Source organism: Phoca vitulina, unplaced genomic scaffold (assembly GCF_004348235.1).
Source record: "Phoca vitulina isolate PV1807 unplaced genomic scaffold, GSC_HSeal_1.0 scaffold59, whole genome shotgun sequence".
Taxonomy (NCBI): Eukaryota; Metazoa; Chordata; class Mammalia; order Carnivora; family Phocidae; genus Phoca; species Phoca vitulina.
In genome coordinates this window covers 2,197,089-2,212,342 of record NW_022589762.1, presented here as the reverse complement: position 1 = coordinate 2,212,342, position 15,254 = coordinate 2,197,089, and the positions used below count along the sequence as shown (strand labels likewise).

Sequence of the window (15,254 nt, the reverse complement as noted above, 5' to 3'; positions counted from 1 at the left end):
GGGGTGGGGGCGGCTGGGAGCGCGCGCGCCAGTGTGTGTGTGTGCGTGTGTAGAGTTGGAGGTGTTAAGGGGTCCTGGGAAGAAGACTCATTGGAGATGTGGGGTCACGCCCTGGATGAAAGCTAAGGGGGAAACGAGGTGGGGGTGAGTGGGAGGGGGCGTGTTTTTATAGACTTGCTCTAGGATCCAGAAGCAAGGATTTTCCGTTTGTTTCCAAAGGCTGGAGGAAGGGTGCTCTTTCGGGGATACAGGCACAGGCGTGAGTTACAAAAAGCATAGGCAAAGATGTGGGAAGCTCTTGAGCTACAAGGGAAGGGGTCGTTGCTTCTGGAAGATGCGTCTTCGGCGCAGACCATTGAGGCCGGCGTTGCAGACCAAGAGCTCGCTGTTGCCGTCAGTGCTCCTGGCCGCCCCTCGAGGGCCACAGCGCAGAGGAGGGGAAGGAGGCCACCTAGGAAGAGACCACCTCACCCGAGGGAGCTTTAGGGGCACATGGCATTTCTCAGAGAAGCTGCCCTGAGAAAGTGCAAAGTCCTCGCCCTTCTGTCTGCTCTATTCCTGGTAAACAAGAGCTGAGATGCGGAAACTTCCTTGGAGTGAGAAGGGTACACATTGGGAGGGAAGACTCCTATTTGGCTGCAGGCAAATCCAACTCACCAGCTGTTCTTAGCCCAGGAAGGAGCGCTCTGACTGGAGTGAGACGTACAGGGAGGAGTGGATGGTGCCCTGGCTTCTTTGGATGTTCTGGAAGAAGGGCAGGTGTGAGCTGCAGCAACCACAGCATCTTCCTTGATGCTACCTGGAGCACGTTCTGTTCTGGAAATGACTTGTTTTCATTTCTCTTTTCTAGTTTCTCAGCTCATTGTTTCCTTTGGAATTAGGTCCTGGGTAAAGTTCCCACAGTTTGGGGTAAGAGACACAAAGGCGGTCCCCTGGTGAGAAGAGTAGCCGTAGGAGATGGAGGATGGAAAGAGGCTGAATCTCTTTGTGGGGGGAGCAGAACTTGACGTTAGCCCCCCCCCAGCACCTCATCCTTGGTGCTAACCCCCTCCTCGTCTCCCCCGGTCCTGCCTCATCGGCTGCATCTCCACATTGATGCTCCCTCCATTCTGTCTTCTCCAGGGAGTCCCATTTCGGAAGCCGACCGCCCCCGGGGTCTTCCCAGGGCACTGGGGGGGGCCGAGGCCGAGGCCCACCATGGCCAGCCTCCTGCTGCTAGCCGCCGCTCTGCTGTCCAGCTGGGCCCAGCTTCCGGCCGAAGCCAGCTCCTGGTGGTGAGTGAGAGCGGCTGAGGCCCTTCTCTACAACCTACGCCTCCTTTGGTAATTAAATGTGGAGAAGGGTCACCGTGCGTTGTGATCATTCCTTTATTGGTAGGAATCCTAAGGACCGCTTTCATCCCAGGAAAACTAGGACAGCCTTTTCTCGAACAAGCCCCCAGAGGTGAAGGTTCAGCGAGGATAAAGGATTAGTTCATTTGGGTTTTTCCTCTGATCCTGTCTGCTTTCCCCTTTTTTGGGACCTTCCTCCGTCCCCATGGGTTGTTAGAAATAGCTCTTGCGTTGTTATTGGATCAATAAGAACATTGACTTCTTTTTTTCCAGTGGGAGCAAGGAGAGTAGAATTCCTATTTTATAAGTCTGAAGACCAGATGAGAGGTTGAGAGATTTGCAGGACCCTTGTGTGGCCTTCTTTTGTGTTTTTAAGACTACTGTCATGGCCAAGTCAACCTGGAAATGGCCGGCCCTCCCCACCTATCTTGCCTGGGCTGGGCCCCGCTCACATTTGTACTCAGATGGCACATCTTACAGTCTTCTCATCTAACTGAACACTTTATCTGGTAGAGCATGAGCCGAAGCGAGAGCCCCTGAACGGATAGAGTGGGTTAGGGGATTTGTGGGTGGGATATGGAAGCGAAAACCTTTAGACTGTGTTGTGATGTATGTAAATTGGCTTCTGTTTGCAAGGCATAAGGGCAGTGCTATTTGAAGGAATTTATTGCTTTCCATCACATACGCTGCGCACGGGCTAAAGTGAATGAATCATCTGCACCCCCTGAATAAGTCATGTGCTCTCCCGTTAAGGTTTGGCTGTTTCTGTCCTCCACCTGGAATGAATGTCCTCTGCCCTCTCTGTTGCCCTTCTCTGCCTGCCCCCATCCCTTAAGACCCATTTCACACTCTGGCCATTGCCTTATAAAATCTTTTCTCTGGCTGTAAGAGCTCTTTCTCTGTCTGGTCACTGTGGATGCAGAAGCTCAAGTCTGGCTTTGGCCCTTGACACCTCCCGTGTCCTCTGCGTTTGTGCTTCAGTTTCCTATCATGCCCTTTGAAGACAGGGCCTCTGCTTTAGGAAGTTTCCTTTCCAAACCCTTAGTACAGGGCCTTGCACACAGAAGGAAAGCACTTGCTAAATGTGTCGAACGAATGACTTCATGCTGCACACAGCACACGCTCACCCCTTGGCCTCCTGTCCCCTTTCTGGCTCTCCGCTGTAGGTCATTAGCTATGAGCCCGGTGCAGAGACCCGAGATGTTTATCATCGGTGCCCAGCCTGTGTGCAGCCAGCTCCCTGGGCTCTCCCCTGGCCAGAGGAAGCTGTGCCAACTGTACCAGGAACACATGGCCTACATCGGGGAGGGAGCCAAGACGGGCATCAAGGAGTGCCAGTACCAGTTTCGCCAGCGGCGGTGGAACTGTAGCACGGTGGACAACGCGTCCGTCTTTGGCAGAGTCATGCAGATAGGTAAGAGCCCACCGGCACATGGCTGGCTAGAGGAGCCGGCTCGCCTCCCAGGCCCGGCACAGAGAGCCCTCACCAGTGTCTGAGTTCTCCGAGGCTTGGAAGTGGTGTGCAAGGGGAGACGGAGATGCACACAGGAAGCAGGGTCTCAGATGCCGTGTTGGCCACCCAGCTAGCGCTCAGAGAGCCCTCTGCTCCCAGCTTCGCCCTGTCTGCGGCGGTCAGCGGCCACTCGCTCTGGGAGGGTAGCAGAACAGCGGAGTTGAGTCAGAGTGGATTTACACTGCCCTTTGTCTCAGCACAGGGGGCGGGGGGGAGGGTGCTTTGACAGCATTGGGTAGAGAACCGAAAATTGCAGCTCTGAAAGTGTAGATGACTTTTACCTCTGCCACTTGGACCCTGAGAGAGAGATAGAAGCTTTGGGCCAAATTGGTGATAGCTGTCATTAACCTGACCCAGATCCAGTCCTGGCTTTTTCATTCCAGAGGGATGTGTGTGAACGTGGGGGAAGGGGACAGACCCAGAAGAAAGATGAGAGGCCACCTCTTCCTGGATTCCTGTCCCTTCCCCTCTCCCCCCTTCTCTCCGGCTGCCCTATTGCTTAGGTGGAGGTGTGATTTGGGGTCTAATTGTTTGAGGTCCTTTTGAAATGCAATCCTCCCCTCCCTGGCAAGAAATTGAGAAATCCGGCCCTATTCTACTGGGTCTGATCGGCAGGGCCATAGAAGGAAGGTGTTAGGGCACTGTGTTCTTCTGTCTCGCATTCTCCAAAAGAGGTTCCCCTCCGAGGAAGGAGGGCATTTGGGAGTTACTTGAGGCTGAGTTTTTCCCAAAGGACGATTTTAGCAGCAAGGAGGGTATGAGGAAGGCCCCTCCCTCCTGATCTCTTTCCCCTACCCATGTTGACAAGTGAGGACCAGGGGAAAGTATACTTTGAACCTTGCTGCCCTCGTCCTTCCTTTAGTATCAACTCAAGGTCTAGACAAGGAGGGCTCACATGTTCCTGCCACAGTCTTACTGGGCAGCTTTCCTAAAAGAATGGACTTGGGGTTAAGTGGGAATTGTTCATAATTTATTGATTCTCCTCAAATACACTTAGTATCTGGTAAAGTCTTAGCAGCACTCCCTGCGCTGGGTTCTGGATGAGGAGAGCAGGAGGACCCCAGGTGTAGAGAGAGGCATCCACAAATCACTTTCGGGGACCTAAGGCGTGCCTGACATCCCCTAGATCCTTTTCATGTGTAATTTTGTTTGAGTGACAGCCAAAAAGTGAGCTTTACTTGAGGAAAGGAAGGAGTTAGCAGGAATGGAAACGCCACTGGGTGCGGACTGGCTTGGGGGAATGACTTGTGCCAGCCGGCCCTCCCATTCTCCCCGGACCCTGTTCTGTTATGAACGGAACCCCCTGCTTGCCTTATTTTCACAGTTTCTTTTTGTAGCTTCCCTGCAGACTTATGCTACCTGGGAAGCTATCCTCCATTCATGCCCTTGGTCCCAGGGTGGCTCCTGGGGAATCCTCTCTCTCTCTCTTTCTCTCTCTTTCATATATATGACTTCCAAGAAAGTCCTCCCTTCTTTGAAGCTGCTGCCAGAGTCCACCACCAGAGGGCAGCAGAGCACCTTGGAGGGAGCCGTGGTGCATGGCTCAGCCTTGGTCAGGGGTGCATGGGGGCACCTTCCTGGTAGTTGGGTGGCACTACTGAGAAACAGAGAGAGAGGGCGTGCTCCTGTCCTGCTGTCTCCTTGTAGGGGGAAGATGCCAGGTCTCTCTAGCAGCAACATGGCTGCGGGTTTATTAGCCTCTATCCTTGAGATGGTTTGAGTTTCCACTCTGAGTTGTTGCACGTTTAGAGAAGCCCCCCAGCTTGCTTGTCCATTCTGAAGCCCTGCATTATGTCTTGCTGGCTGAGAGCAGCACTAGTAGTCTGCACTTAGCAGAGGACCCAGTTGCTCCCCAGGAATGCAGAGCTGCCCACCCTCGATGCCTCAACCAAAAGAGGCAGGGCACCTGCAAGGACAGCTAATCCACCTGAGGACAGAGTGGGATCCGAACCCATCATGATAGGCCAGGACGGTCAGAGCACAGAGTGTCTGCATAATTATGCTCAGATGCGGGCACATTATTTTGAAAGGCAATTCTGAGAGGCGTGATTCAGCTCGGAAAAGCATGTTTGCTAAAGAACTGAGGAAGAAATCAGACTTCTGTAGCCTGGAAATGACAAAACATAAAAGGCCTATCAGTTGTTTTCAAATGCTGAAAGGCTGTCAAATGGGAAGGGATTAGACAGCGTAGCTCCAGCAGGCGGAAGTTACAGGGAGGCATTTTTCAAATGACTATAAGAAAGAATGTTCTGGTGATTAAAGTCATTAAAAGATGATGGGCTGGGTTGCCTTGAAAACCCAGCCGGCTTCCCTGAGGAATGCTGTGAAAAGGAAGAGTCACAGTGGGAGGGATGTAGGTCAGGCTGCAGATCAGGGCTCCTCCCTGTCCTAGGATGCCAGGTCAGGGGCTTGCGACTCCATCTCAGGAAGACTTCTCAGGCATGGCTCCCGCACCGAGGGGAATAGACCCTCCTCCAGACGAGCCTGTTGGTCACCCTAGCATCCTGGTTGTTCATTCTCCTAGTCTGACTACCCTAGATTAGATAGAGCCCTGGTCTCTGGCAGTGGATCAGCACTGACTCAGATGTCAGTCCTGATGGCTGAATCGTGAGTGTGACTTCCCACCTCATCTGGGTTTTTCTTGTCCTGCTCCTAGTCCACGTCTGACCAGAAGCTGACCCCTGGTTCCTTGAGAAAAACTGACTTGGCCAGTCTGGTCTGGTTGCAAGCTTGACTGTGTCCTACCTAGACAATCAAGAAGGAGGGCAAAGTGAGAGACCAGTTGAGGACTGTAGACTGCTTCCGTCTCCACCTGCCAAGACAGGATTATGGGAGGTCTACTTTTTTTTTTTTTAAGATTTTATTTATTTATTTGAGAGAGAGAGAGAGTGCACAAGCAGGGGGGAGGGGTAGAGGGAGGAGCAAACTCCCCGCTGAGCAAGGAGCCTGATGTGGGACCCAGGACCCTGGGATCATGACCTGAGCCAAAGGCAGATGCTTAACTGACTGAGCCACCCAGGCGCCCCTATTTTATTTTATTTTTAAGATTTTGTTTTTTATGTAATTTCTATACCCATCCCCACGATGAAGCAGCCAAGCGCCCTACTACTTGCCTTTTTGATTCTAGCCATCCTCATGAGTGTACAGTGGTATCTCATGGTGATTTTTTTTTAAGATTTTATTTATTTGTCAGAGAGAGACACAAGCAGGGGGAGCAGCAGGCAGAAGGAGAAGCAGGCTTCCCCCTGAGCAAGGAGCCCGATGTGGTGGGACTCGATCCCAGGACTCTAGGATCATGACCTGAGCTGAAGGCAGACACTTAACTGACTGAGCCACCCAAGCGTCCCCTCATGGTGATTTTGATTTGCATTTCCCTGGTGGCTGAGTATTATTTTTTTATAAACATTTTTATTGAAGTGGAACGTGCATCATAGGAGTTTTTAAGCGGTTCACTAGAGCAAAAGAGAGGAACACAGTTCAGAGTTTCTACTGGAAGTGATCTGGACATTTGGTGAGATGGTGCTGAGTATCCTGTAGATGTGGTTCCCCAGTGCTCTCAAGTAGGGAGGCAGCGTGGAGCCCGTGCAAGGCAGAGGGAAACAGCATGGATGATTCTGGACATTGTAATTCTAGCTCGCTTCTCCTCCTCGTCTCTGCCACTGTCTAGCTAGATAATGGCAACAATAAAAAAGACAGATGTGTGGCCCATTGAGTGGTGAGAAATTGGCAGCTGTGAGGGAGAGGTTTTTGCTAGGATACAGAGTCCTACTATTGGTCCCATGATTTCTACTCTGGCTCATTCTGTTTGTCCCACATGTTCCATAAATTCCTTAATGCCCACCCTCCCCTCCATTTAGGTCTGCCTCCTCGGAATCTACTGGCCATGTACCCTTCCCTGGAACGGATATTAGTGTGGGCCAGGGCTGGAGGGATTCATTCTAGTCTGTGTGTTCACAGGGTAGGGGAGGCAAATTTCTGCTCGTTATCAAGAGCAGTTTCCAACCCTTAGAGCCATGGGAAGTGAAAGACGCTTCTGCTGACATCGTTTCGCCTCCTGGGAGTGTTACCGGCCAGGTGATGGTGTTGGGCCCAGGAGAGGCAGAAGGAAGGAAAGGGCCTCCGTAGGAGGCTGGCATCCCTCCCCCCTCTCCCGCCTTCTCTTGCAGGGAGCCGGGAGACCGCCTTCACGTACGCAGTGAGCGCCGCGGGGGTGGTGAACGCCATCAGCCGGGCCTGCAGGGAGGGTGAGCTCTCCACGTGCGGCTGCAGCCGGACAGCGCGGCCCAAGGACCTTCCCCGGGACTGGCTGTGGGGCGGCTGCGGGGACAATGTGGAGTACGGCTACCGCTTTGCCAAGGAGTTCGTGGATGCCCGCGAGCGGGAGAAGAACTTTGCCAAGGGGTCGGAGGAGCAGGGCCGAGTGCTCATGAACCTGCAGAACAACGAGGCGGGGCGGAGGGTAAGCGGAGCTCCCCCACCTCCACGCACGCACGCGCCGCCCGCTAACCAGCTGTTCCTGGGCCGAGCTGGGAGCCGTGGCCTGGCCATGAGGAAGGGGGTCGTGCTGACCACGGTGATTCTGACCTACAGCCGCTGACCTAGATGCCCGCATTGCCGACCTGATCCATTTCATGAGGCTCCATTCCCCAGCAGGGCACGTGCAATTGTCATTTTTATGAACCTTGTTTATTTCTCCCCAGGACAGCTGTCCCTAGAGCACTTGGGAGCAGCCTCGTCATCAGGATTCCAGGCGCTCGAAGTAGAGTTCTTGTCTTCACTGCCCCTCCTCTGTAATGGGAGCAGATAGGACAGCCGCCAGTTAAGGCCGTTAGACCCAGCCTAGGGTTTATGATTTGTGAGAGGTGCAGGCGGAAGCACAGCTGACTTTTAAGAGCTGCTATCACGCACATCCGGAGGCCCGATCCAAAAGCAGGGGTCGGCGCTAATGGCAGACACACTTCTACACCCAGAGTGCCTTGCGGGAGCCGAGTGGGAGAGAGAACCATCTTTTGAAGGCTGTCTCACCAATCACATGTGAGACGTGACTGTTTTTGAGTCTCAGTTTCAGTAGAAACTCAAATGTGGGCTTTGAGGTGAGCGTGGTTTCCCGCACGTGCGGAGCGTACCTGGGCATCGGCTCTAGGCTTCCTTGATGGCCGGGCGGAGGGCGCGCGCTTTCTCTGCCTGCACCTTGCTCGTGAGGACCTCACCCCTGGGCACATGCTCGGTCTCTACTTCCCTTTGCTGCTCCTGACATGGTCTGCCTCCGCCGCAGGATCCCGGAGGGCTCGCTCAGGCAGCAGCTCTGCTTGCTGCTGGTTCAGGGTTATCCCGTGTGGAGGGGAGGGTGGGGGTGCATCAGGGTCTCCCTTATAGAGAGACGTGAGGTCTGAGTGCTGGGTGGTAGGAGTCGCTGCCGGCACAGGGCCAGGGCGGACCACAGACCTCTCAGGAAACTACACAGACTTCTTTCTGGGCGTGTTTTCTGCATTCAGGTCTGTGTCGAGCCAGCTGGCTCAGGGGCCCAGGCAAGATACTGTCGTGAGACCAAAGATGAAGTAATGAAACAATGAGACTAGCAGTTTCCTGAGAAGAAATCAATTCAGAAAGTTTATGTTGGTTCATTGGTGATTCAGGAACAGGATATGGATATATTTCTTAAAAAGTATTTACCAATTTAAAAGATCGACTCATGTTTCCTAGTGAGCACGTATCAAATAAATGGAATTGAAATGGCTTTTCTGTGACTCGGGCCCTGTGATGTTGGTTTGGTAGAACGTGGTAGGCTTGTGTAAACTTAGTCTCGTCAGTAGCGTGATGTCAAGTTGAAATTAGCATTGGTCATTTGCCCCGTGTCTTCCTTTCGGAGCCCATATCCGAGGCTAGATGTGGGTGTGAGGGGTCGTGTTAATCCGGGGCAATGTTAGGAGTTCTGGCTGTTGCTCTGGTTCAAACCAGGGCACAGAGAACAGCACAGTCTTAGATGACTTTCCACTCAGGGCATCTGTGCGGCCACCTTTGTCCGCCACAACTTCCTCTCTGGCAGTCTGCTTGCCAGTCTTTGGGGCTCTAACCACGAGAGACTGGAAGAAAAGGTTAAGATCTTCACTTTATCTCCCGAATGCCCAAATTCTATCCATTTTTTAAGATCCCGGTTCAGATACCACCTATTCCTTAAAATCTTTCCCATCCTCCATCATTAGTAGGCTCTCTGCATCTGAACTGCAGTAGGTTATTTGCTACATTTTGAGGTCTGGCCTACTTCACCTCCTCCCTCTGGCTGGAGCTTTCTCAGCCCAGGGATTCTGTCCATAGCTCCCCGTGCTTTACTCTGGTGGGTGGGCGCTTGTGAATCCGAGCAAAGTTCCCATACTGCCGCCTAGGAAGAGGTCAAATTCATGGAAGGCTGTTTCCTGTCCCTACTCTGAGCTCTCCTTGGGGCGTTGCGGCAGATGCCGAGGTGACGGCATTCATCCTCATCCGGGCCCCATTGCAGTCGCAGGCTTGACCCCACTTCTGCTGGCTCCTCGTTTTATTGCCCTTAATTGTTTGTTTGTTTATTCTGGCCCTTATCTTGGCCAACCTTCCTTCCATCTGCCTTGTTTCTCACTTACACACCTTCCCCGTCTTCCTCTGTCTGTCTCCCTGCCTTCGGGCCTCCTTCCCCCAGTCTCCACACCTCTTCCACAGCCTTTATCTCTCCCTTTGCTTCTGTCTGCACCGGGTTGGGAATTCCTGTCCCTCTCTATTTTTTATCCCCTCTCCAAGGAGCAGGCCTCTGCCATCAATCACCATCTGAGGCCAAAGGTATTCACCTCCCACCTCCTCACACCTACACAAAAAAATTCCGTAGGAAAGACTAAAATGGTGGCAGGAATTGAAAATTCCCTGGATTGTATTTTACAACCAGTTAATTTTATTTTTAAGTCATCTCTATACCCAACATGAGGCTCAAACTCCCAACCCCAAGATCAAGAGTTGCACGCTCCACCGACTGAGCCAGCCAGGCACCTCAACCCCCAATTTTTTTTAGTGGACTATCTAGGATCTGACATCTTGGCCACTGAGTAGATCTGGGGCATACTTTGCAGGAAATTTCTCTTGGCCTTTGAGAGTCTCTAGTAGCCCCATTGTAGACATTGATGGCCAGAGCGGTGGGCTGATACTGCCTTGTCACTCAAGGGCTTAAGCACTTTCCAGATAAAAGCTGCCTGATCCTTGTGACATTACTATCAGTTACCAAGCTCAGTCATACCATTAGACAGTGCAGAAGAGGGACTTAGGGCTTTGCCAGGAGGCAAGATGTAGAACTAAGAAAATGTTTTAAAAATTAGCTTTTATCGCTTTTTCAGTTAGCAGGAAAGGCTAAAAATTGGGATTTTTTTTGGCCTTCTCCTGTCAGAAGAGCTTCTATATATTATCAATAGTAAAATACTTAAGAATACAATCATTACAGTGTCTTTCTTTATAGAGGAGGGGTGGAATGAATGTCTCCTTAGTGAAGATCAGTGACACTTTACTCTCGGATTTGTTTTACAAAAGCTCCCATTCTTACTCTGTGGAGTCTCCTTCAACTCTCCTTCCTCAAATCTCCCTAAGTGTAGGCTTCCAGTAGAGATGCTTATCCTGTCCCCTTGGTCACTTAGTGGCAGGGTACACAGTTTTAGGCCCTTAATGTTTCCTGCTTCCGGCAGCGCCAGATGCCTGACGTCCCTCTCTAAACCAAGGACCACTTCAGGCCCCAGCTCAGACTTGGGGTGGGGGGGAATACGTGCCAGAAGAGGGTAATTGCAGACCCCATCTTTGAAGTGCCTGTTGGAGTGGGGTGTTGGTCCCTTTATGCCCTGGGCCTGGAGCTGCCCGCCCAGTGCTGGTGCCTTTAACCTTGGGGAGGAGCCTCCTTCCTTCTCTACCCTAAGCCGTTTTTAAGCCCCAAGACTGGAGTGCAAAAGGGCTAGTCATTCTGACTCCCTTCTGGGTGGCCCTGAACAGATTACTGAACCTCTCTAGAGCTTCAGTTTCTCCAACACAAAATAGTAGGAATAATTCCACACCAGAAAAGAAAAAATCAGGAAGAGTTTTGACAGTAGTAACATGAGCTGATGATGCTGAAGCGATTTCTTGCCCCAGTAGGGGTGTCGGCACCGCACCGAATAAAGACACAATCTGGGGACTCTTGAAAAGAAATCTGAGAGAAATCCTTGGAAAATGAGTCCCGACTCATTTGGTGACAATGGCTGTGGCATAAGAAACTGTTCTGCAGCGGGCGTGCATTTTGAGCCTGCCATCTGCACGCCCGGGCCTGCCGCCAGGGCCGTCGGACACAATGCGCCAGGATGCTTTCATTGAAAAGCACTTTGTAAGCAGCATTCCGGTCGACTCTTGCTTTTTACAATTTTGGTTTGGGATAACCCAAGTTCAAATCCACTCCACATTGTTGCAGTTCAGTGGCTTTGAGATGGATTTGTTTTCAGATGAATCGCCCCTGTTGGTGGGCCCAGTGACCCGCTCTTGCCTGGCCCAGCCTCCCTCCCCTTCCTCCCCACTCAGCCTCTTCAGGGGCTGTCTGCCGGTGCCGGGGTGCAAGAAAATGGTCTTGGTCACAAGTACAGCGTGGTTTGTGGTGAGGCCCCTATGACTCCGTGGAGTTAATGACCAAATGTTAACACAGAAAAAGGCACTGTTGAGTTCTTAGGGGATTTGGCGGAGAGTCATGGAGAGCTTTTGCAAACCACCGCCATGCCTGCAGTTTCTGTCGCAGGCTGGTATCATGGCTGGATTTTTTTTTCCTGACTGTACTCCATCTCATGCAAAAGCTGGACAGCGTTTGTTGCTTTGTATTTGTTTGTTTGAGACTTTGGTCAAGGTAGAAATATCCTTTTTTCCCCCTGATCGTAAATATGACACATGTATCATAACAAGTTTGAAGTAATAAGAAATGGACAAAGTAGGAAGGGCAAGGGCACCAAATGCCATCATCCTTGGAGCATTGCCTCCCCAGTGTTTTTCTACGTGGTGCTCCTTTTATCTGCTTTCAACCTGGGTAACCGAGCTTCCTGGAAAGATCTTTCTGTACATTTGAAGACTACTCTTCTTCCCCCCGCCCCAGCCCTCTCCCGTATTTGGCCTCTGGCGCCCCCAGGCACCCTCCTGACACCTTCCCCCGGGGGTCCTCCTTCTGACCGCCTTCTTTCTCCTCCCCTCAGGCTGTGTACAAGATGGCGGACGTGGCCTGCAAATGCCACGGCGTCTCGGGGTCCTGCAGCCTCAAGACGTGCTGGCTGCAGCTGGCCGAGTTCCGCAAGGTGGGGGACCAGCTGAAGGAGAAGTACGACAGCGCGGCCGCCATGCGCATCACCCGCAAGGGCAAGCTGGAGCTGGTCAACAGCCGCTTCAACCAGCCCACCCCGGAGGACCTGGTCTACGTGGACCCCAGCCCGGACTACTGCCTGCGCAACGAGACCACGGGCTCGCTGGGCACGCAGGGCCGCCTGTGCAACAAGACGTCGGAGGGCATGGACGGCTGCGAGCTCATGTGCTGCGGCCGCGGCTACGACCAGTTCAAGAGCGTGCAGGTGGAGCGCTGCCACTGCAAGTTCCACTGGTGCTGCTACGTCAAGTGCAGGAAGTGCACGCAGATCGTCGACCAGTACGTCTGTAAATAGCCAGCGGGGGGCGCTCTTCCGGCCGCTTCTCCACTCTGCCTCACAAAGTTTATATTATATAAATCTATATAAATCTATTTTATATTTGTATAAATAAAGGGATGGATGATAAATAATTAAAAGAAGAAAATGGAAAGGAAAAGCTTATTTAAGAGACGCTGCTGGAGATGTTTGAGGATTGCACTGTGCTGGTTCTCTGCTCCCGGGGCAGGGGCTTTCCCCCCTCCCTCAGGACGTCGGGACTTGGGGCTAGTCGCTGTCTATCCACCGTGGCCTTGAGGAGTGGCGGGTAGATGGAGAAGATGATTTTGTCTGGAGTCTGCCGGCTGGATGACCGCCCTGTGACCCCCGTCATTAGGCCAGGAGGCCCTGCACAAGGTGGCAGGAACTGCGCTTACACCATCCAGTCTTCAGGGTCTTGTCCAGAATACGGATTGGTTCCGGAAGAGGCCCGGTGTTTTCTTCCCCTTTCACTTGTGTGCATCCCAGCAGAACCCACAGTTACAGGAATGAGCAGAGGTCCGATGTCATCTCTGACAGGTGACCACACAGAGGGACCCGCGCCTCCCCAGACTCCCAGGCCTGTCTGTCCAGAGAGAATGTCTGTTCCTCCACAGTTCACTAGGTCCTGCCAACGGTTCCCTGAACCGAGGGGAAAGGGGGTCAACTGGCCTGACATGTTAGGAGAGAGATGAACTGAATGTTTGTGCTGGAGCCGTCGTCGAGAGCCAGAAGCTCCCTGGAGTGAGTGAACGTTGCACTGTGCTCCCACAGGGAGAGGAAACGGGGTGCTGCTGCTGTCACTTCCTCCACCACGGGGCCCCCCTGAGCGACAGGAGGTGCGGCCAACTCAGGCTCGGCTGGCCTGGCACGCTCTTTCCATCTCTGCCCCGGAAGTACAGTGTCTCTCTGACATTAAATACCCTTCACTGGAGTCTCTCTCCCTTTCCTTCTTTGGACACATGATTATCTTTCATGAGTCTCCTTTTCTTTTTGATCTGATCCTTAGAACCCTGCTATGCAGCGCGTGCGTGTGGGAGAGGGTAAGGAAATGGACACTTTTTAGGGCTCTAGTCTGGTGGTTGGAGACAGAGACAGAATATTATGAGAACTGAATAAGGTAAAGCATTTAAGCACTCTCCCCAAGGGCCAACACAAAGTTAAATACTCGTAAATACTAGCTATTACTCTTACTATTAGGAACAAAAGAATTCAGAGATTTCAGTTTAAAACTCATGTTGACCTTCCCTTCTTCTTGCATCCTACAGCCCACCCGGTCACCTCTGGTTTATTCACTGCGTTCTTGGTAAAGCACAGGTGATGGGGACACTCTCTGCAGGCTTCTCTGTGTTGCCATGTCCAGTCTCGGGCTCCAGGATCTGGAACCAAGAGAGAGAGAGGAAGGCAGAGCTCAGGGATGATCCACGAAGGGAGATGTTATATTCTAGAAAGGGAGGCAGTAGTTCCTGGGACACACTGATCCAGGTGCACTGGAGTGATCAGCCTGCAGGTGACCCAGTAAATCATCCCATAAAGACACCGGTTTTATTCTAGAAAAGTTTACTTCTGGGGAAATAGTGGAATTAGGGAGTCCACTTGGGTTATAATGAGCAAATTATGTTGCAAAACAATCTAGAAGAGATTCTGTCAGAATCAGAATCATGGCCATGTATATGACTTGTGACTTTAGGGCCTAAAGAAGAACCTCCTGACTTGTCATCAAAGAACATCAGACCTCGGGTTATTTCGCCCTATTCCTCACGCTATTACTCAGATTCCTTTGGTTGACATTTTCAAGATGAATGGTCCATGAAAGAAAGTGATTGAAGTCGACTGGCCTACAAAAGATCCAAACCATGTCCTTGGCTTCATTAGCTGGCATTTAGCCAAACGAACTTGGTCACACAGATCAACCATGATAATAAGGGTTTGGGACACGGGCTGGCACTATGGCTCTTCCCTACATCACCGTCGTAACTCCTGGAGGGTTACCTTATGTCAGGTGCTCCAAGTGTTTAAGAGCTGAAATCCAGTTCATCTTTAGAAACTTCAGGAAATTAGCCGTGAGAGACTAGTCCAGAGAAAGTGACTTCAATGTTCACGAAAGGAGAGGCATCATCCCTGAATTCTTTTGAGGTCTTCCTGCAGAGTCATGGCAAGGGGATTGAGTAAATATTAAATATTTTCTTTCTGACCTAGGGAGCAAGTCATGTGTTCAAATACCAATGCGATTGTTGCAGCCACTGACCACCAAGGTTAGGAAAGATTGAATCGTCCAAATAGATTGGGATAAAGTTATGGTTACATGTGTGTTAAGCCCTGGTGAGCTGGCAGTTGTCTGTGATGTGGCCAGAAATGTGTAGGAATGTGGCTGGAAAATCTGAAGACCAACCCAAGACCGTGAGCTTCTGCTCAGAAACCACACACTGGGGATGCCTGGGCAGCTCAGTTAGTTAAGTGGCTGCCTTCAGCTCAGGTCATGATCCTGGGATCAAGTCCCGCATCGGGTTTCTTGCTCAGTGGGGAGCCTGCTTCCCCTCTGCTTGCTTATCCCCCTGCTTGTGTTCTCTCTCTGACAAATAAATAAATAAAATCTTAAAAAAAAAAAAAAGAAACCACACACTGTTAGAGCATGGACAGAATGTGGCAGTCAGAGCTCCTGCTCTTCCAGATGAGGACCTCCAAATCTTGAGCAGGTCCCAAACGTCAGTGTGCTGTAAAAATGCAGAGTCCCAGGCCTCCAGC

The 15,254-nt window shown here is 51.7% G+C and overlaps 1 protein-coding gene across 2 annotated transcripts in view; it reads left to right on the top strand.

Moving 5' to 3' along the window:
- WNT5B (Wnt family member 5B) overlaps positions 1 to 14,900 on the top strand; it is a 105,277-nt gene extending 90,377 nt beyond the window's left edge. Inside the window, exons 2-5 of one of the 2 annotated variants that reach the window (XM_032391079.1) lie at positions 1,123 to 1,274; positions 2,498 to 2,745; positions 7,011 to 7,303; positions 12,051 to 14,900. In XM_032391079.1, coding sequence (XP_032246970.1) covers positions 1,123 to 1,274; positions 2,498 to 2,745; positions 7,011 to 7,303; positions 12,051 to 12,509 — 1,152 coding nt within the window. In that variant the 3' untranslated portion in view covers positions 12,510 to 14,900. Of the gene's footprint in view, positions 1 to 1,122; positions 1,323 to 2,497; positions 2,746 to 7,010; positions 7,304 to 12,050 lie in introns of those variants that run through there. The other variant, XM_032391080.1, reaches the window with a different exon arrangement.
- Positions 14,901 to 15,254: the final 354 nt, after the last annotated feature.